This window comes from Chiloscyllium plagiosum, unplaced genomic scaffold (genome assembly GCF_037043375.1).
Source record: "Chiloscyllium plagiosum isolate Xiang-an unplaced genomic scaffold, Cpla_swu_hap1 HiC_scaffold_5, whole genome shotgun sequence".
Lineage (NCBI taxonomy): Eukaryota > Metazoa > Chordata > Chondrichthyes > Orectolobiformes > Hemiscylliidae > Chiloscyllium > Chiloscyllium plagiosum.
Genome location: NW_028270143.1, coordinates 131,379,138 through 131,401,585, shown reverse-complemented (window position 1 = coordinate 131,401,585; position 22,448 = coordinate 131,379,138). Strand labels below are relative to the sequence as shown.

Below are 22,448 nucleotides of genomic sequence, written 5' to 3'. Positions count from 1 at the left end.
ATCTATATTAAACTCCATTTACCATTTCTCAGCCCACTTCCCCAACTGATCAAGGTCCTGCTGCAATTTCTGATAGCCTTCCTCACTCTCCACGATACCACCGATTTCAGTGTCATCAGCAAACTTACTAATTATGCCTTGTATGTTCTCATCCAAATAATTGATGTCGATAACAAACAGTAATGGGCCAGCACTAGTCCCTGAGGCACTCCACGAGTCACAGGCCTCCATTCTGACAAGCAACCTTCTACTATTACCCTCTGTTTCCTATCATCAACCCAATTTTGATTCCAATTTACCAGCTTTCCCTGGACTCCATGCTATCTAACCTTCCAGAGCAGCCTACCATGTGGAACCTTATCAAAGGCCTTACTGAAATCCATGTAGACTATATCTACCACCCTGCCCTTGTCAACCTTCCTGGTCACTTCATCTAAGAACTCTTAACAAATTTGTGAGGCACGATCTCCCATTCACAAAGCCATGCTGACTATACGTACTGAAACCCTGTCTTTCCATATACTTGTATATCTTATCTCTCAATCTTCTCAAGTAATTTACCTACCACAGATGTTAAGCTTACTGGGCTATACTTCCCAGGCTTTTCTTTGCAGCCTTTGAATAATGACACAACGTTTGCTATCCTGCAGTCTTCTGGGACCTCACCCATGGCTAACAATGATGCAGAAATATCAGCCAGGGCCACGGCAATTTCTTCTTTAGAACATAGAACAATACAGCACAGAACAGGCCCTTCGGCCCACGATGTTGTGCCGAACATTTGTCCTAGCTTAAGCACCCATCCATGTACCTATCCGATTGCCGCTTAAAGGTCACCAAAGATTCTGACGCTACCACTCCCACAGGCAGCGCATTCCATGCCCTCACCACTCTCTGGGTAAAGAACCTACCCCTGACATCCCCCCCTATACCTTCCACCCTTCACCTTAAATTTATGTCCCCTTGTAACACTCTGTTGTACCCGGGGAAAAAGTTTCTGACTGTCTACTCTATCTATTCCTCTGATCATCTTATAAACCTCTATCAAGTCACCCCTCATCCTTCGCCGTTCCAACGAGAAAAGGCCTAGCACTCTCAACCTATCCTCGCACGACCTATTCTCCATTCCAGGCAACATCCTGGTAAATCTTCTCTACACCCTCTCCAAAGCTTTCACATCTTTCCTAAAGTGAGGCGACCAGAACTGCATACAGTACTCCAAATGTGGCCTAACCAAAGTCCTGTACAGTTGCAACATCACTTCACGACTCTTGAATTCAATCCCTCTGCTAATGAACGCTAATACACCATAGGTCTTCTTACAAGCTCTATCCACCTGAGTGGCAACTTTCAAAGATCTATGAACATAGACCCCAAGATCCCTCTGTTCCTCCACCTCACTAAGAACCCTACCGTTAACCCTGTATTCCGCATTCTTATTTGTCTTTCCAAAATGGACAACCTCACACTTGGCAGGGTTGAACTCCATCTGCCACTCCTCTGCCCAGCTCTGCATCATATCTAAGTCCCTTTGCAGCCAACAACAGCCCTCCTCACTATCCACAACTCCACCAATCTTCGTATCATCTGCAAATTTACTGACCCACCCTTCGACTCCCTCTTCCAAGTCATTAATAAAAATTACAAACAGCAGAGGACCCAGAACTGATCCCTGCGGAACTCCACTTGTAACTGGGCTCCAGGCTGAATATTTACCATCTACCACCACTCTCTGACTTCGACCGGTTAGCCAGTTTTCTATCCAATTGGCCAAATTTCCCTCTATCCCATGCCTCCTGACTTTCCGCATTAGCCTACTATGGGGAACCTTATCAAATGCCTTACTAAAATCCATGTATACTACATCCACTGCTCTACCCTCATCCACATGCTTGGTCACCTCCTCAAAGAATTCAATAAGACTTGTAAGGCAAGACCTACCCTTCACAAATCCGTGCTGGCTGTCCCTAATCAAGCAGTGTCTTTCCAGATACTCATAAATCCTATCCCTCAGTACCCTTTCCATTACTTTACCTACCACCGAAGTAAGACTAACTGGCCTGTAATTCCCGGGGTTATCCCTATTCCCTTTTTTGAACAGGGGCACAACATTCGCCACTCTCCAGTCCCCTGGTACCACCCCCGTTGACGGTGAAGATGAAAAGATCATTGCCAACCGTACCGCAATTTCCTCTCTTGCTTCCCACATAATCCTAGGATACATCCCATCAGGCCCGGGGGACTTGTCTATCCTCAAATTGTTCAAAATGTCCAACGCATCTTCCTTCCTAACAAGTATCTCCTCTAGCTTACCAGTCCGTTTCACACTCTCCTCTTCAACAATACGGTCCCTCTCGTTCGTAAATACTGAAGAAAAGTACTTATTCAAGACCTCTCCTATCTCTTCCGACTCAATACACAGTCTCCCACTACTGTCCTTGATCGGACCTACCCTCGTTCTCGTCATTCTCATGTTTCTCACATATGCATAAAATGCCTTTGGGTTATCCTTGATCCTATCCGCCAAAGATTTTTCATGCCCTCTCTTAGCTCTCCTAATCCCTTTCTTCAGGTCCCTTCTGGCTATCCTGTATCCCTCCATTGCTCTATCTGAACCCTGTTTCCTCAACCTTATGTAAGCCTCCTTCTTTCTCTTTACAAGACATTCAACCTCCCTCGTCAACCAAGGTTCCCTCACACGACATTTCTTTCATGTCTGACAGGTAATACATATCAAGGACACGTCGTATCTGTTCCTTGAAAAAGTTCCACATTTCCACGACATCCTTCCCTGACAGCCTATGCTCCCAACTTACAGCTCCTGTCTTACAACATCGTAATTACCCTTCCCCCAATTGTAAAACCTACCCTGTTGCACGCACCTATCTCTCTCCATAACCAAGGTGAAAGTCACAGAATTGTGGTCACCATCACCAAAATGTTCACCCACTAACAAGCCCATCACTTGTCCCGGTTCATTACCGAGTGCCAAATCCAATATGGCCTCCCCTCTGGTCGGACAATCTACATACTGAGTTAGAAAAGCTTCCTGGACTCACTGCACAAACACCGCCCCATCCAATCTACTTGATCTAAAGAGCTTCCAATCAATATTTGGGAAGTTGAAATCGCCCATGACTACTACCCTGTGGCTTCTGCACCTTTCCAAAATCTGTTTCCCAATCTGTTTCTGCTATTGGGGGGCCTTTAGCATCTTGCAGTGTTCTTACATATTATCTGGTCAGGACCAGGACATTTATTCACCTTCATACATTCTAATTCATCCAGCACAACCTCTACTGTGATATGGACTGTCCCCAAGATATCACCACTTACTTCCCCAAGTTCCCAAGTCTTCAATTCTTTCTCCACGGTAAACACAGAGGAGAACTATTCATTGAGAAACTTGCCCATCTTCTGCGATTCTACACATGTATATCCACTTTGGTCTTTGAGGAGTCCCATTTTCTCTTTCTAGTTCTTTTTCCTTTAATATATTTAAAGAACTTCTGGAGTCACCCTAATCTTGTCAGCCAAGGCTATCTTGTGACCCCTTTTTGCCCTCCTGATTTCCTCCTTTAGTAAACTCCTGTATTCCTATAAACCTCCAGGGATTTCCTTGATCCCAGCTGCCTGTACCTGAGCTATGCCTCTTCCTTTTTTCTGGTCAAAGCCTCAATATCTCTTGTCATCCAGGATTCCCTATTTCTGCCAACCTTGCCTTTGTAGTGAGGCCTTGCATTGATCTTTGGGGATCAATGTAGGAACGAGTCCTTCTATTGATTGGCATCAGTGTGTAGGAGTGAGTTACAATAGGAATTATTGTAATCGTGGATCCTTGCATTGATCTATTGATGAACATCACTGTAGGAGTGAGTTTTGTAGTCTTGTTTTGAAATGTCAGGATTCCTTCAGACCTGAGCCATTCCTGAGGTAGGGTTGTCCTTGTCAGCCATCTTCTGTTGCCAAGTCATTGAACTGTCATTGTTTGTAAGTTGATGATGCACTTACATTCCCTTTAATATATTTTGCTAAATGTAAAGAAAAAGGATGCTTTGATTTTGCCAGTTTGTGTAATTTGACCTGGAATTCTATCGATCTAATCTTATTCTCATTGATGTTGTTCAATAGCCAAAGTCACTACTCTCCATTACACAGGAAGCTGAAACCTGACCCTCTACCTGCCGTGAAAGCAAACTGCTCCATCACGATGAATTCCCAGTAACTGAAGCCAGCTGAATTATGATTCTAAATGTCAGATTTTCTAGATACAGCTCAGTATCTGGAGAGGGAGGTAGTGTTAATGTCCGGACAAGGTATTCTGTCTGTAATGTAAGCCCCTTTACATCTCTGTATACCATTACCCTGCTTGCACATCTTTACATGAAGTGTGTGTGATTGCTTTAGTTTAAGTTCTGTAGAAGTGCTTACTGGCAGTGTAATCCTCCACTGTTGCACAAACAAAAATGGAATTAGCTTTTTGCTATTTGTTCTTGGATTGGTATGTAAATTCAAGGGGTCCAACGAGATAAAACCATAGCAAGATTTATAGCAGTGCTGTTGGTCCCTGGCTCAATTGGTTATGACATCACCAGTACATATGCAATTTATCTTTTTAAAAATATGATGCTGGTTTCTGCCAATCTTGTAGGCAGGGTGGGAAAAAACCACTTCCCTCTAATCCTTCTACTAATTACATTACATCGATCCTGAGATGTTTGGAGCAGAAGTGGACCATTGAGCCCATCACGTCTGCTGGTCTTCAGCTTCACTGTCCTGCCTTACCCGTAACACTTGATTGCCTGATTAAAAGTCATCAATCTCTGCCTTCGATATTCTTAATGACCCTGACTTCACAGCTCTCTGTGCTAAAGAATTCCACAGATTCACTATCCTGAAAGGCAAAAAAACAAAATTCTCCTCGCCTCTGTCTTAAATGGGTACGTCCTTATTCTGAGTATGCCCTCATTCTGAGTATGCCCTCTGGCCCTAGATTCTCCCATAAGGCCATAAGATATAGGAGCAGAGTTAGATCATTCAGCCCATCAAGTCTGCTCTACTATTAGACCCTGCTGATATGTTTCTCAATCCCATTCTCCTGCCTTCTCCCCATAATCCTTGATCACCCTTACTAATCAATAACCCTATCTGTCTGTGATTTCAATGCACTCTATGACTTGATCCCTACAGCCTTCTGCAGCAATGAGTTTCACAGATTCACTGCTCCCTGGCTGAAGAAGTTCCTCCCCAAGTCCATTCTCAAGAGTTGTCCCTTCACTCAGAGGCTGTGTCCTTGGGTTCTAGTCTCTCCTATGAGTGGAAACACCTTCACCACATCCACTCTAACCAGGCCTCTCAGTATTCTGTAGGTTTCAGTGGGTTCACCCTTATGCTTCTAAACTCCTTTCCGACAACATAGGCAAAACAAGGAAAGAGGACCTGTTGACTCATTATTAGGAATTGGGAACTAAATTAAAGAACAGGTCCTCAGGTTCATAATCTCTGGATTACTGTCCAAGCAACGTGCTAATTGGCTTAGGGACGCGAAAATAAGGGAAGTAACACATGGGTAAGGGAGTGGTGTGGGAAAGAGGGGTTCCTTTTCATGGGGTACTGGCATTAGTATTGGACCAGGAGGGATCTGTACCTGATGGTCTCCACCTGAACTGAGCTAGGACCAATGTTCCAACGGAAAGGGTAAATTGGGTGGTCAACAGGACTTTGTACTAGAAAGTTGGGGGAAGGGAAACAAAGTAGCAGGTTAACGTGTGGGAGGGTGAATTCAACTGCATTGAAAACTATGAAAAAATGAAAAAAAAAAGGAGAACTTGGAGGTTATTAAAGACTCCAGAACATCAAATAGGGCAGTGTGTTTGGAAAGGGTTATGGATTAAACTTCCAGCATATAAAGTAAAGGGATGATGCTGAGACGGGGGACGGTAAGGACTGAAGGTGTTGTATCTGAATGCACACGGTATATGAAATAAGGTAAATGAGTGTGTGGCGCAGATTGAAATTGGCAGGTGTGACGTGGTGGGTGTCACAGAGATGTGGCTGCAAGGGGATCAGGACTGGGAGCTGAATATTCGAGGATATACATCCTATCAAAAAGACAGGCAGGTGGGTAGGGGATGGGGTTGCTTTATTAGTAAGAAATAAAATTAAATCAATACCAAGAAACAACGTGGGGTCAGATGATGTAGAATCTGTGTGGGTAGAGTTGGGGAAACAGTAAAGGTAAAACCCATAATGGGAGCAATGTACAGGCCTCCAAACAAAAGTCAGGATGTGAGGCACAAGATGCACCAAGAGATAGAAAAGGTGTATAAGAATGGCAAGGTTATAGTGATCATGGAGGATGTCAATATGCACGTGGATGGGAAAAACCAGGTTGGCAGTGGATCGCAAGAAAAGGAATTTGTGGAGTGTCTGTGAGATGGCTTTTTAGAGCAGCTTGTGGTGGAGCCCATGAGGGAACAGGCAATTCTGGATTTAGTGATGTGTAATGAGGCTGCCTTGATAAGAGATCTTAACGTGAAGGAACGCTTAGGAGGCAGTAACCATAATATGATAGAAAAGACTCTACATAGAGTCACAGGGATTTACAGCATGGCAACAGACCCTTTGGTTCAACATGTCTATGCCGGCCAGATATCCTAACCTGATCTAGTCCCATTTGCCAGCACTTGGCCTATATCCCTCTAAACCCTTCCTAATCATATGTCCATCCAGATGCGTTTTTAGATACTGAAATTGTACCAGCCTCCACCACTTCCTCTGGCAGCTCGTTCCATACAGAGACCACACTGTGCATGAAAAAGTTGCCCTTCAGGTCCCTTTTTAAGTCTTTACCCTCTCACCTTAAACCCATGCACTCTAGTTCAGGACTCTCCCACCCCAGAGAAAAAACTTTGTCTATTTATCCTATCCATGCCCGTCATGGTTTTATACACCTCTATAAGGTCACCCCTTAGCCACTGACGCTCCAGGGAAAACAGTCCCAGCCTATTCAGCCTCTCCCTGTAGCTCAAATCCTCCAACCTTGGCAACATCCATGTAAATCGTTTCTGAACCCTTTCAAGTTTCACATCATCCTTCCTATCGGAGGGAGACCAGAATTGCAGGCAATATTCCAAAAGTGGCCTAACCAAAGACCTGTCCAGCCACAACATGACCTCCCAACTCCAGACTGGAGAAGTTTGAATCGGATGTAATGGTATTATAGTTGAATAAATGCAACTACAGAGGCATGAGGGAGGAGAAGGCCACAATTGACTGGGAGAAGAGCCTGGCAGAAAAGACTGTGGAACATCAATGTCAGGAATTTATGGAAGTAATTTGGGAGACACAGCAAAAATTTATCCCTAGGAAAAAGCAGCATACTAAAGGGAGGATGAGGCAACCATGGCTGACAAGGGAAGTCAGGGACAGCATAAAAAGCAAATGAGAAAGCACATAATGTGACGAAGGGCAGTTGGAAGCCTATAAAGACCAACCGAGGACAACGAGGAAAGAAATAAAGAGGAAGATCGATTATGAGGGTTAGCTAGCCAGAAACGTAAAAGAGGATTGCAAGAGTTTCTTTAGATAAATAAAGGGTAAAAGAGAGGCAAAGGTAGATATTGGGGCTCTGGAAAATGACACTGGAGAAGTAGTGATGGGGAACAAAGAAATGGCAGAGGAACTGAGCAAGTACTTTGTGTTGGTCTTCACAGTGGAAGACACGAGTAACATCCCAAAAATTCAAGAGACGGAGGGCAGAGGTGAGTATGGTGGCCATCACCAAGGAGAAGATGCTAGAAAAACTGAAAGGTCAAAAGGTGGATAAATCACCTGGATCAGATGGACTAAACTCCAGATTTCTGAGAGAGATAGCTGAAGAGATAGTCGAGGCTTCAGTAGTGATCTTCCAGAAATCACTGGAGTTAAGGACGGTCCCACAGTACTGGAAAATCGCGAACGTGACACCCCTGTGTAAGAAAGGAGTGAGGCAAAAGATAGGAAATTCCAGGCCAATTAGCCTGACCTTGGTCATTAGTAAGATCTTAGAATCCTTTGTGAAGGATGAGATTTCTGAATACCTTGAAATGTATGCTAAAATAGGGCAAAGTCAGCATGGTTTCATCAAGGGGAGGTCATAGTTGAAGAGTGTGTTGCTGGAAAAGCACAGCTGGTCAGGCAGCATCCAAGAAGCAGGAGAATTGAAGTTTCGAGCATAAGCTCTTCATCAGGATTCCTGCACCACACTCTTTGACTCTGATCTACAGCCTTTGCAATCTTTGCTTTCTCCAAGGGGAGGTCATGCCTGACAAATCTGTTGGAATTCTTTGAGGAAGTAATGACAGGTTAGACAAAGGAGGGCCAATGGATATTATCTAGCTGGACTTTCAGAAGGTCTTTGACAAGGTATTGCACAGGAGACTACTTAGTAATGTAAGGGCCCATGGTGTTAGAGGCAAGGTACTAGCACAGATAGAAGATTTGCTGTCTGGTAGAAAGCAGAGATTGGGGATAAGAGGGTCCTTCTCAAGGTGGCAGCCAGTGAGTGACTGACCCTGCATGGGGCCACAACTTTTCACTTTATACTTGAATGATCTAAATGAAGGAACTGAGAGCATTCTGGCCACATTTGCAGGTAAGTAGAGAGACAGATAGCATTGAGGAGGCGGGGAGGCTGCAGAAGAACTTGGACAGGTTAAGAGAGTAGGCAAAGAATTGGCAGATAGAATACAGTGTGGGAAAGTGTGAGGTCATGCACTTTGGTCAGAAAAACCAAAGCAAAGACTATTTTCTAAATGGGGAGAAGATTCACAAATCTGAAGTGCAAAGGGACTTGGGAGTCCGAGTCCAGGATTCTCTTAAGGTAAACTTGCAGGTTGAGTCAGTAGTTAGGAAGGCAAATGTGATGTTGGTATTTATTTCAAGAGGACTAGAATATAAATGCAGGAATGTACTTCTAAGGCTTTATAAGGCTCTAGTCAGACCACATTTAGAATATTGTGAGCAATTATGGGCCTATATCTCAAGGAGGATGTACTGACCCTGGAGCGGGTCCAGAGGAGTTTCACGATAATGATCCCAGTAATGAAAGGCGTAAAAAATGAGGAAATTTGAGGACTCTGGGTCTATACTTGACAGAGTTTTGAGGGATGAGGGGGTGGGGGGACTTGTAGAATACTGAAAGGCCTGGACAGCATGGACATTGGGAAGATGTTCCAATTGGTAGGAGAGACTAAGACCTGAGAGCACAGCTTTAGAGTAAAGGGAAGACCCTTTAGAACAGAGGTAAGGAGAAACTTCATCAGCCAGAGAGTAGTGAACCTATGGAATTCATTGCCACAAAAGCCTGTGGAGGTCAGGTGATTGAGTATATTTAAGACTGTGATAGATAGGTTCTTGAGGATCAAGAGTTACAGGGAGAAAGCGGGAGAATAGGATTGAGAAACTTATCAGCCATGATTGAAAAGCGGAGCAGACTCGATGGGTCAGATGGCCTAATTTCTGCTCCTGTGTCGTGTGTTGTTATTCTGTCTTGTGGGTAATGGGATGTAGGCATTGCTGCCTGGACCAGCATTTTTGTCCATTCTTAATTGCTTGGTGAGTGTTTAACAGTCAGCCACATTGCTGTGGGTCTGAAGTCACATGTAAGCCAGACCAGATGAGGATAGTAACTTTCCTTCCCTAAAGGACATTAATAAACTAGATGGGTTTCAATGAAAACCGAGAGCATTGTTGTCGTTGGCTGTTATTGATTTAAATTTCACTATCTGTTGGGATGAGAAGCCAAGTACATAGAACATTAACTTGGGGCTCCATGTAACAAGTGTAAAAACACTGAACTTTGAAGAAAGAAAACAGAAGCTTAGTTTTGATAAGATGATAATTGGGCAATCAAATGTATAAATGTAATAAAGATTATATAGAGAAGCTAAAAGCAGAATGTTACTTCAAGAAGATAGAGCCAGAGGTTTTTTTTTAAATTCTCTTGTGGGTCATGGGCATTGCTCGTCCATTACTGCCCTTCAGTAAGTGCTGCTGAGCTATTTTCTGAACCATTGAGGTCCATATGCTGCAAATAGGCTCAGAGTGCCATTAGGGTGGGAATTCCAGGACTTCCACCCTTGACAGTAAAGGAATTGTCAAATTAAATTAATTGAGAGTTTATAAAATCATGAGGGACATGGGTAGAGTAAATAGACAAGGTCTTTTCCCTGGTGTGGGGGAATCCAGAACTAGAGGGCATAGGTTTAAGGTGAAAGGGGAAATATTTAAAAGGGACCCGAGGGGCAACGTTTTCAGGCAGAGGGTGGTGCGTGTATGGAATGAGCTGTCAGAGGAAGTGGTGGAGGTTGGTACACTGACAACATTTAAGAGGCATCTGGATGGGTATATGAATAAAGGGTTTAGAGGGATATGGGCCAAATGCTGGCAAATGGGACTGGATTGGTTTTGGATACCTGGTCGGCATGGACAGGTTTGTTTCTTTGCTGTACAGCTCTGACTGTGTGAAAGCACATTTGGACGAGGTATCTAACAGTTGAAAACTAAGATTTTGATATCATGAAAGAGAGTAGAGGAAATGTATTAAAATGATTTAAAAAGTGACCAGTATTAATAATGTACCAGAGAAAGGAGTTGCAGCTGGCCTGGTTGCATATTTTCATCTCAGTGTCCTCATCATTGAAGTCAGGATAAGTGCAGTATTGATATTCTGTCACATTGGAATGCAGGTATAAACACACTGTCATATTTAGGTACCAAAAGACTTTTGGTTGCAGCATATTTTACTGCATCAAATTTTCTGACAGTTTCATGAATTGAATACTGAGCTGTTGAAAATAGGACTCAGGAGCCTGAATCATGGCATAATAAAGTGCAAAAGGAGACCATTTGGTCTATAATGGTTGTGCTGATTTGTGAAAGAACTAACCAGTTGGTTGCACACCCAGGCCTTCTCCAAAGATCTGATTTTACTTCCTTGTTCAGGTGTTTATCTCATTCTCTTTATTTCTACAATTGCCACAGAGTCTGGTTCCACCACTCTTTCAGGCAGTGCACTGTATTCTCTTTGTGTTTAAAACAAATTCTTCTCACATATGAGTTAGGAGTGGCAACAGGCCTCTCTCTCCTCAAGTCTGCTCCACCATTCAATTGGATCCTGGCTAAAATGTGTCTGTCTACCACCCATAACCTGTCATTCCCTCGTTAAGAGCCTTATCTACTTCTGCCTTATGCAAGAGTATTTTGGACTGAGATGAGAAGAAATTCCTTCACCCAAAAAAGGGTGAACCTATGGAAGTCTTGGTGACAAAAGCAGTTGAGGCCAAAACATTTTCAAGGAGTTGGATATTGTTCTTCGGAGTGTTAAGTGATCAAAGGATATGGGGAGAAAGCGGCAACAGGGGACTATATTGGATGATCAGCCATGATCTCACAGAATGGTGCAGCGTGCTTAAAGGGCAGAATGACCTACTCCTGCTCCAGTTTCCTGTTTCTTTCGAAGGAGTGTGCAACCACAGTCTTTTGGAGATAGTTCCAAGAGTGCTCAATCCACCATGAGAAAAATGTTCTCCTTATCTGTGTTTCAAACGGACAACCCCTTATTTTTAAACAGTGACTCTTGTCAGTTTAGCTTCTCCCACAACAGCAACTATCCTTTTCAGCTCTCTTTTGCAAGTTATTTTATGTGTCTCTCTTCAGGTTACCTCTCCCTCTGCCACTTGAAGCAATTTCTCCATATTTACTGTAAAAACCCCTCTTAATTTTAACTTCTGTTAAATCTCCCTTCAACTTCTCTGTTCAATAAAACAAACAATGCCAGCTCCTCCGGTCTGTCCATACAACTATCACATCCTCGTCCTTGGTATCTTTCAAGTAAATCTTTGTTTGAAGACCCCATCTGGACTCTAGGTGGGATTGCATCTATAGATGAGGTCTGTCTTGAGTGTTTTACCAGTTGTTGCTGTCACTGGTCACCTTGTGTTAACTGTTTCCCTTCTGTCTCTGCAGCATTGCCATCAGCACCTTCCAGGATTTCCAGGTGGCTACATCTCGGCAACGTCCTGATGCAGTGCTCCGTGAACAGTTCAAGGAGAAGCCTTGCCTGCCCTCTGCCGATGCAGCTCCACCAGTGGGGGCCAACCAGCTGGTCAAGATGGCAGTGTGGGGACTGACAGCAACCCTAGGAGCAGCTGCTTTGGCTGTAGTCAACACAGCAGTGGAGTGGGCCCCGGAGTTTGTTTTTCAACTGTTTCCATAGCGAGTGACTAAGGTAGCGGGAACACGTGGCCTGCAATATGCTGCATTGGGAAACATCTCTCGGCTGAAACGCAACGATTGGACTAAGGAGCCCAGTGGTGCACTGTGCCAAAAACCTGTTCAAGGGAGCAATAAATGAAGTCTTCACCTTAACTATCTCCAACATGCTCCAAAATAGGAGGGACACTGGAGCACCAGCCATAAACTCTGCCAACCCCCTGCCTGGCAGCCACCTCTCCACTTCTATTCTGCCAATTGTACAGTCAAGGACAACTTAAAGAAATTAGCAAACAGTAAGCACTTAATGATTGCACGTCCATTTCCTTACACTGCGGACACTCAGAATGGAAGTAAGGCCTTGTGAATTTGCACATGATTAGATGGAAACCTGGTGTCACTCAAGTGAGCCCTAGGCTGTTGTTGTAGATTGAGAAGGGAATCTTCAAATACAGTGTGCCTCCAGAGTGACTTACAATCAAATAGCATCAAAATAATCCCACACTCAATTTAAAACAGTGTCCTGGTAGATGAAGGGGAAAGGAGTAGTTTATTTCAAGTTCGTTACTATTCTGAGATGAGACAGAGTACTGTCTTCCCACCATTTGAATGAGAAGCTAAAGGGAGACTCCTTTTGCCCTGTCAGGTGGATATTAAAGATCTACGGAGTATTTAGAAGACAAGGAGGCGAGTTCCCCTGATGCCTTGAACCATATTTGTCCCTTAACAAGTGTCACTCAACAGATTATCTTGCCACTGCTCATTGTTGGATATTGTTTTGTACAAATTGGTTCCTATGGTTGCCCACCTTAAAACAGTGACAGTGGCAAATATCAACATTCCTTCATTGTTAATAAAACACTTTGAGATGTCCTGAGGCAGAAATTTCTAAAGTGTATTTTCTGGAAGACGTGACCATTGCCGGTGATGGTGGGTGGTGATTGCTCAGGCACAGCTGAAGAAATGTTGGTGAGTTGCTGCACCTGTAAATGGTAATTACTGGCGGCCTGTTTATCTGATGGTCGAGTGAGTGACTGCTTCAGGTGAAAGTGGAGTGTTGATCAAGCTGACTGCTTTGACCTAGGTGTGGCTGAGGTTTAGCTGTGTGTGCCACCTAATGGGAAGGCCATGGGATTACCACCACCAAGTTATTCACCATCCTGACTTTAAAAATATATCACTGCTCGTTCAGTGTCACTGGGTCAAAGGCCATAAGATATAGAAGGAGACCATTTGGCCTTTGAGTCTACTCTACCATTCAGTGAGATTTGATAATCCTCGCCTGCACTTTGTGCCTGCCTCATGTTGAAGGTGGCAGCTGGGGTGCCAATGGAGTGGTGTCCTGAATTGTGTCATTGGAGCTGCTTATGTTCGGGCAAGTGGAGAAAATGTCACCGCGCTAGTGACTTGTGTGTTTATAGATGGTAGACAAACTTTTAATGAATGAGGGGGTTAGTTGCTCACTGGGGAATTCCCAGCCTCTAACCTGAGCAATAATGAAAATTTCAATTGTCGCAGCAAGACCAGACCTTTGGATGGTGGGAGATCAGAATTTTCACTGTTTTGCATTTGAGAAAGTGCTTCCCAATTTTCCCTTAAACTTTTATGTTTTAATTTTAAGGTGATGTTCCCTTAGTCAGGCTTCCCCTATCAGAGGATATAGGTACTGTTACATCATTAAAATTGCAGTAATCCCAGGAATGCAGGTTTGAAACGTTTAATTTTGTGCTATGAAAAGCAGGGAAATGTTCAATGTTGGTAGTCCCAGTGGAATTAGATGTACCCCTACTCCTTGATATCAAAGCACTGATTCTTGCTCAGTCTGGGCAGGTTCTGTAGGTGATTTAGGATTTCACCCGCTATGAATAGTGAAATTGAGTAACTGACTGGCCTCCTCTGCTGTCCAGGAGATAGGTTATGGAAAGCATCTAGATAATCTACTGAAGTGACCTACTAGCGATGGAGGACATACTGTAAGAGCAATGTAATGTCTGTGGCTTTGTTAATTGGAGGAATTTCCCTGGGTCAGTCGGAGAGTTGCTCTATCAAGAGTCAAGAGGAGATGGGATTACATTGAATATGGTAAGAAAAACAACATCATCCAACACGATCCTTTATGAATCACTGAATTCTGTTGAAGTTTAATTGTCTGTCACTAATGTCTAATAGAAGTTCTTATTCCTAGGATGATGCTGACAGCTGATGCTCAGTATGTTGCTGCCCCTGCTGATGGACGCAGTGAAGCTCCCTGACAGCATACAGCTGATTTACAGCTATCTGCAGAGACTCCGGTTTTAGCAAACAATTTCTGTTTGATTCTTCTACCATTTAGGAAACAGTGTTTAGGGGCATGTTACAAGTGAATTTGATAAGAGGGAGGGCAGGTGACTTTTGGGTCTGTCATTTCTCAAAGTCTGCACAGGGTTAGGAGTGGGGGCAGGGGTCTTCACCTCAGATCTGGATTTATGAGCTAACTGATGGAGACTGATTGCTATGATTAGTCAACAACTCCATGATTGTAATATTATAGGATTACCAGGACCATTGAGGTACAGTAAATGGATCATCGTACTGCAGTTCCCTTGTTTTTGCTGCCTTGCATATCCTTCAAACACTCTTTTCACCAGAAATGGACCTCATTGTTTCTATAAACTCATAACATTATCTTTATTGATGGCTTTCCATGTTGTTATTTCAGTAGACTGTCTGTTGTTCCCAGGCATTCTAATATTTAACTGGAGCTCCCTCTTCTTGGCCCAGTCACCAAATTAAACTGATTAATTTTTGAAAACTTGTCACTGTTTTCAGAATGTCAGTTAGATCCCCAGGTTATCTCTTATGTGAAGCCATTTCTTCTGTCTTTCCCTATTTCCATCAACTTCTGTATTGTCAAGGGTGGGTTAACTGCAGAGGAAAGTTTCCTCGTTTTCACATAATGCTTCAATTTCCATTTCATAAAAATACTGCACACCTTGCTACATTGCCCCAGTGAGTTCTGTTTCTCACATCAGCAACTTGATGGGTTTTTTTTATGCTTGCTGGGGTCCTGAAATATGGACAGAACAGTCATAAGGGTCATATCATTGGAAAGGTGAATACTGTACACAACAGACCTTTATTGCATAGAGAGAATGGTTGACTGTCATTCAAGCCTTTAACTTATTCCTTGATATTTTCTACAACATGCGTCCCTTAATTTAAATTACGTGTCCTGACTCCCATTGGGCATGTTATATCCTGTTGAAAACTGGAGCCCACAGCATAGTTCCATGACAAAAATTCTCCACATCAATAGAATGTAGCCGCAATGGAAGAATATTGAGATTTTAGCCAATACCTATGCACTAGCTAAGTGAGGCTGATCGGATATTGCAGCTGGCCTATGCCTGCAAGATTTGGTGAAAGCATGAAGCGTACACCTATTTATATTTCAGGAGTGAAGATGACCTTATGCATTGTGTAGGCGATCATCATCACTGCAACATAACCATCATGGGGGTTTGCACGCATCCGATTTCCATGTTCTGTTTACACCCTGGGTAAATCCTCCTGATCAATACTAACTGGGCTCTCTCTCTTTCATCTTTTAACCCTGAAGATAATCTCTAATATGGGGAGGCTGTGCTGTGACATTAGTTACTTTACATTGTAAAGTGTGTGGATTCATGCTTCTCGGAGATGCATTCTTTTGCACTGTACCTGTACTGTGCTCTGTGCCCTAATTCTTCAGAGGAATTGCCAACAGCAATTAAATTGGCAACTGCCGTGCTTTTAGTATATACTGGTCATTTAGCTAGAATTGTGGGGAACAAGTCTATAAATACCATCTACCTTTAGAAGACCAGGTACAGATTTGGTGCTGACACCAAATATTGATCTGGATCTTGTTGGGGCAAATAAATATGTTAATAACAGTACCATTATGAATGAGCATAGAGTCATACAGCATGGAAACAGACCCTTTGGTCCAACTCGTCCATGCTGACAGATATCCTATATAAATCTAGTCCCATTTGCCAGCAAATGGTCCATATCCCTCTAAACCCTATTCATATATCCATCTAGATGCCTTTTAAATGTTGTCATTGTACCAGCCTCCTCCACTTCCTCTGGCAGCTCATTCCACACACGCACCACACTCTGTGTGAAAAAGTTGTTCCTTAGATCCCTTTTATATCTTTCCCCTCTCACCCTAAACCTCTGCCATCTAGTTTTGGATTTCCCAATCCCAGGAAAAAGAGCTTGCCTATTTATCCTATCCATGCCCCTCATGATTTTATAAATGTCTATAAGATCACCCCTCAGCCTCTGATGAACATATAATCAAAAATAACCCACTCGACTCACTATGGTGAATTTACAAAGAAAAACCTAGCCACTTAGCTGCTCCTCTGCTGTGATTTCCCCACATAGGTTTCTTCAAGGTCAGCTGTAAATTTTGCTAGGTAAAAACAATGACTGCAGATGCTGGAAACCAGATTCTGGATCAGTGGTGCTGGAAGAGCACAGCAATTCAGGCAGCATCCGAGGACAGGCAAAATCGACGTTTCGGGCAAAAGCCCTTCATCAGGAATAAAGGCAGAGAGCCTGAAGCGTGGAGAGATAAGCTAGAGGAGGGTGGGGGTGGGGATAGAGTAGCATAGAGTCTGAGGAAATGACCTGGGAGTTGCAGTGGGAGAGAGACTATTTTCTCAGACAAATTCCAATGTCCAGAGGTACTTGAAGTCAAACAGCAGAGGCAGTAGCTCTGAAGGTTCACTGCTGGGTCAGACAGCAGTGTAGGTTTGTTTCTCCATTGATTCACTTCCCACCATGTGGTCACTGCCTTTGTCTCCCTTCCTCCTTTTTTTTAAAGTGCTGTCGTTTGATTCCCCCCCCCCCCCCCCGGTCCAAAACAATGCAACGGCGTATAAAACACAGTAATTACTGTTCCTGGAATTTGAGGAAATCAGCTCCAACTTTAAAAATGCCTCAAAAAAGGAGAGCTCTTACAGCTGCAATTTTTTCCTGTCCTCCATCTTGGATTACCCAGAATTAAATCAATGATTAAAGGATATAGTATTAGCTGCCAGCTTCCAAAACAAGCTAACTAATTTATGCCATACTGCTGTTTATCTAGCCTGTAGCCTCTTTGTTATGCAAACGTACCAAAAAAGCAACAGTATTAAGTTATTCAGCCCCTGGAGATGCTCCACTATTCATTCAGATTATAGCCGACTTGTTTATGTTTCGACTTCCACATTCCTGTCTATCCCCAACTACCTTTGATTCCCTTGTCTGTCTGGCTCTGCTTTAAAAATATTCAATGAGCTCACATCCATCGCCTTCTGAGGCAGTTCAAAAGTCACACAGCCCACTCAGAGAAAATGTTCTTTTCAACTCATAAAAGGTGATCCCTACTCTTCTAACAGTGCCCACTTATTCTGGACTGACCCACAAAGGGAAACAAGTTCTCCACATCCACTACATCAGGATCTGCTCACACTATGAAACTCCAGTGGAAATAAGTTTTTTTTTATTTAGTCATGAGACATGGGCATTGCTGGCTGGCCAGCATTTATTGTCCATTACCTAATGTTCTGGAGTTACTTTGAAGAACTTAGTGGATAACCATTAATTATCCATTAAACTCTCCTCAAAATTGCGTGGTAATTAAGAGTGCAAGTTAATTTTAATAATGCATTGCCAAACAACCTCTAGCCCAGAATGGGAACAGTTTAAAAAATTTAAATGGTTTGGTTTTATTCCTTTGTAAAAATGTCTAATTTTAACTTGCAATTTTTAATGCTTTCTTAATGTGATTGATCTTGGTCTTTCAACTGATTAAGGGTTGTTGTATTCATGTCATTGAAGCAGTAATCGAGAGGCCCAGGCTCATGCTGCAATATGGGTTTAAATCCCACCGTAGCAGCTGGTGGAATTAAAATTCACCTCATAAATCTGGAATTGAAAGCTAGTCTTAGTGATGGTGACCATGAAACTATTGTTGATTTTAATTTTAAAATCTATCTGATTAACTAATGTCCTTAAGAGAAGGAAAACTGCCATCCTTACCTGGTATGGTATGACCCCAAGCCCACAGCGATGTGGTTGACTCTTAACTGCCCTCTGAAAAGGCCACTCAGTTCAAGGGCAATAGTAATTATCAATAAATGCTAGTGTGCCAGCGCCTTCCACATACCATAAAATACTTAAACACTGTTTTCAGCATAGATTTAAGGTGATTGGCAAAAGAACCAAAGGCAATTGGGGAGAAGTCTTTACATATTAGTGTTTCGGATTCCATGATGACAGTCCTGACTTGTATAGAACATAGAAGAATACAGCGCAGTACAGGCCCTCTGGCCCTCGATGTTGCGCCAATCCAAGCCCACCTAACCTACACTAGCCCACTATCCTCCATATGCCTATCCAATGCCCGCTTAAATGCCCATAAAGAGGGAGAGTCCACCACTGCTACTGGCAGGGCATTCCATGAACTCACGACTCGCTGAGTAAAGAACCTACCCCTAACTGGTAGATATGAGAAGGACAGGCTTTGGTGAATTACTTGTTGCTAGGTTCCTAGCCTCAAAGCAGTTCTTGTAGCTATTGTCTTTATATGACTGATCCTGTTCAGTTTCTTGATTGCGTTAACGACTGTGGTTTTAATATTGGGGGATTCAGTGATGGTAATCCATTGAGTGTCAGGGGACAGTGTTCACAAAATCTCAATAATTACAGTAAAGCAGGCAGCCATTCACCCTGTTGCATCTTTGCTTGCTCTCCCAACCTGTCCGTGTGGCCCTGCACACTCTTCCTTCTCAGATAATAAACAATTCCCTTTGAAATGCTTCCACCATTCCCAGGCAGCACATTCCAGATTTTAACCAAGTGCCACGTGAAGACATTTCTCCTCACACTACTACTTCTGCCAATTACCTTCAATCTGTGACTCCTCGTTCTTGATATGTCCACCAATGGGAACAGTTTCTCCCTGTCGAGACCCCTCATGATTTTGAAAACATCCATCAAATTGCCTATCGTCCCTCTTGTCTCCAAGGGAACGAACCTGAACCTTTCCAATCTGTTCTCGTAACCGAAGTTCCTCATCCCTGAAATCATTTTCACAAATCTTTTCTGCACTGGTTGGATTTTTTTTTCTGAATGGGGCTGGTCAGTACGTGGCACTTGAGTAAGTGTTACTGGCTGCTTATTGGTAACTGTACTTTGAAAGTCCGTTATTGGCTGTAAAACAGATTGGAACGCCTGCAGGTGTGACAGGTAATGCTGCTGCTTTCTGTGGTATAGACATAGAATGTCTCAGTTATGATCTTTGAGTTTAAAAGAATTCTGAGTATTGTATTTGCAACAAGGCTAAAATGATTATCTGCATGGTAATCCTTGGGTAGGTGGTGCATATTGTTGCAGTCCTATTGATGGTGCTCTCCTTTGGTCAGGAGTTCCAGGTTCTTGAGCCAGTGATAACAAGTGAATTGTGATATATGCTCAAGTCAGCCTTCATTGCAGGAGATGGTATCCTAGCTTTCTAGATGGTGTAGCTTGTGCAGGTTACAAACGTTACAGAATTGAACTCTCGGTACCTGGGTGATGTATATTTTGAGCTGCTGTACATTGGCCTCGACTGCAGTGGCAGTACTAATGACCAGTCTCTGGGTTATCGGTTGAAAATGCAACCCGGATCCAGTGTCTCCTTGCTTCCACCAGTTTATGTGCACAGTTGTGAGAGGCTTGGAAACGATCCAGAGTTATCATATTGGTGAAGTATCAGAGAGTAAAATTCACACATTCCACTGAGAGGCTGCACAAAGGAAAGGGAGTGAGTTGGCAGGAATAGAAGCAAACATCTTAACATTGCTATATTGAACAACTATGTGGGATTATACTGATACTGGCTGCCTGTAGGGCTATCTAAGAACATCATTGTATATTGAGCGCACTCTTTCTTTCAAACAGCTGATATCATTTATGATACACTGAACTCGCACCCTTCACCCCAAATGGAACATCTGTGGTAGCCAAACTGTTATTGACCTGCCCAAATTGACTCCAAGGTTACTGGGAACATTGAAGCCATGCCTGTGTTTAGTGGTCAGGAATCTTTCTTCCCCCATTGGATCAGGGACCCTGCAAGAATCAGGGTCTTATTCATTCTCTCCTGGCACTGGGAACAGTATATCCGGCTGCTGGAGTCTCATCATGGATCCTCTCGACCAAGAATGTGACAGCTTTTGTGTTGTTCTAAGATCACGGACCGGAGAGCATCCTTTAACTTGCCATCTTTCATCAGTTGATGTTTTGATTTATTGCATGTTGTGATATTACAGACATGATGATTTTTGTGTGTGTAAATGGTAAACCACTTCAGTATTTGCTTCTTAAGCCTGTAGAGTTGGAGGGCAATGGGGAGTCTGAAATGTGCAATAAAACACCATTGCGTTCCATCTATCAATCTAAATCTTTAATAAACAGAGCCAAACTATTTCTCTCAATATGTTTGATTGTTTATTAAGAAAGAATTCTTTTCCTTGTTTCCCTGTAGATTTGTGTTAATTAGTAACTGTAAACATGTCTACTACAAGTTTTATTTAGCCTTTAGATAGAAGCCTAGACCAAGGTACCGTCTGCAATCTCAGCACAGTTAACCCTCTACACCTCTCTGCATCACTTCCCTCCACTTTAACATTCCTTGAAATCTTAAACAGGCACAGTGTGCTGCAGAAACTCAACAGTTCTGGCAGCATCTGTTGAGAGAAAAACTGAGTGACTGTTATGAGTCCAGTGACCCTTCTTCAGCACAGTTCTAATGAAGGTCACTGGACTCAACATTAACTCTTGTTTATCTCTCCACTGATGCTGTCAGAGCTGCTGGGTTTCTCTAGCACACTGTGTTTGTTTTAGATGCCAAGCATCTAAGGAGTAACATTAATAACAAACTCTCCAACCAAGGAAAACCAGAAGCACTGTGGATGCTGGAAAAGCTCAATAGGTCTGGCAGCATCTGTAGAGAGAAATCAAAATTAACGTTTTGGGTTGAGTGGCCTTGGGTGATTTCTCAGCACAGATGCTGCCAGACCCACTGAGCTTTTTCAGCAATTTCTGTTTTTGCTTTTTCCAACCAAGGGTTGGGTAATCTGCTACCTCCCAGTGAGCAACTAACCACGGACATCTTCTACAAACCCACCGACTCCCACAGCTACCTGGACTACACTTCCCACCCTGCCTCCTTTAAAAACGCTATCACTTATTCCCAATTCCTCTGCCTCCGCCGCATCTATTCCCAGGATGACCAATTCCACCATAGAAAATCCCAGATGGCCTGCTCCTTCAAAGACCTCAATTTCCCCTCCCTCGTGGACAACAATGCCCTCCAGCACATCTCCTCCAATTCCTGTACCTCAACCCTTGAACTCCACCCCTCCCAACACAACAAAGACAGAACACACCTTCCACCCCACAACCTTCATATATATCACATCATCCTTTGCCACTTCCGCCACCTACAAACAGACCCCACCACTAGGGATATATTTCCCTCCCCACCCCTATCAGTGTTTCAGAGAGACCATTCCCTCCGCGATTCCCTTGTCAGATCCATTAGCCCACACCCCACTCCCAGCACCTTCCCCTGCCAACGCAGGAAGCGCAAAGCCTGCGTCCTCACCTCCCCCCTCACCTCCGTCCCAGGCCCTAAAGGATCCTTCCTCACCTGACAGAAATTTATCTGCACCTCCACCAATGTCATCTACTGTATCCATTGCAGCCAACGTGGTCTCCCCTACCTTGGGGAGACAGGACGCCAACTTGCAGATCGTCCCAGAGAACATCTCTGGGACACCAGCACTAACTCACCCTACCGCCCCGTGACTGAACACTTCAATTCCCTCTCCCACTCCACCAAGGATATGCAGGTCCTGGGCCTCCTCCATCGCTAAATCCTAACCACCCAATGCCTGAAGGAACCACACCTAATTTTTTGCCTTAGCACCTTGCAACCCCACAGGTTTATCTTTATCCCAGTTCCAAGCCTCCAACTCGGCACCACCCTCTTGACCTGTCCATAGTCTTTCCCGTTTATCCGCTCCACCCTCCTCTCTGACCTATCGCCTTCTCCCCCACCTTCATCTTCCTAGTGCATTCTCGGCTATCTTCCCCCAGCCCCATCCCCTTCCCATTTATCTCTCAGCTCCCGA

At 43.6% G+C, this 22,448-nt stretch overlaps 1 protein-coding gene across 2 annotated transcripts in view; it reads left to right on the top strand.

Annotated features, from left to right (window-relative positions):
• LOC122550197 (TBC1 domain family member 20) overlaps positions 1-20,739 on the top strand; it is a 59,324-nt gene extending 38,585 nt beyond the window's left edge. For both annotated transcript variants that reach the window (XM_087987669.1, XM_043690940.2), the window contains exon 8: positions 12,010-20,739. In XM_087987669.1, the coding sequence (XP_087843795.1) occupies positions 12,010-12,259 (250 nt within the window). In that variant the 3' untranslated portion in view covers positions 12,260-20,739. The remainder of the gene's footprint in view (positions 1-12,009) is intronic.
• The last annotated feature ends 1,709 nt before the right edge of the window (positions 20,740-22,448 follow it).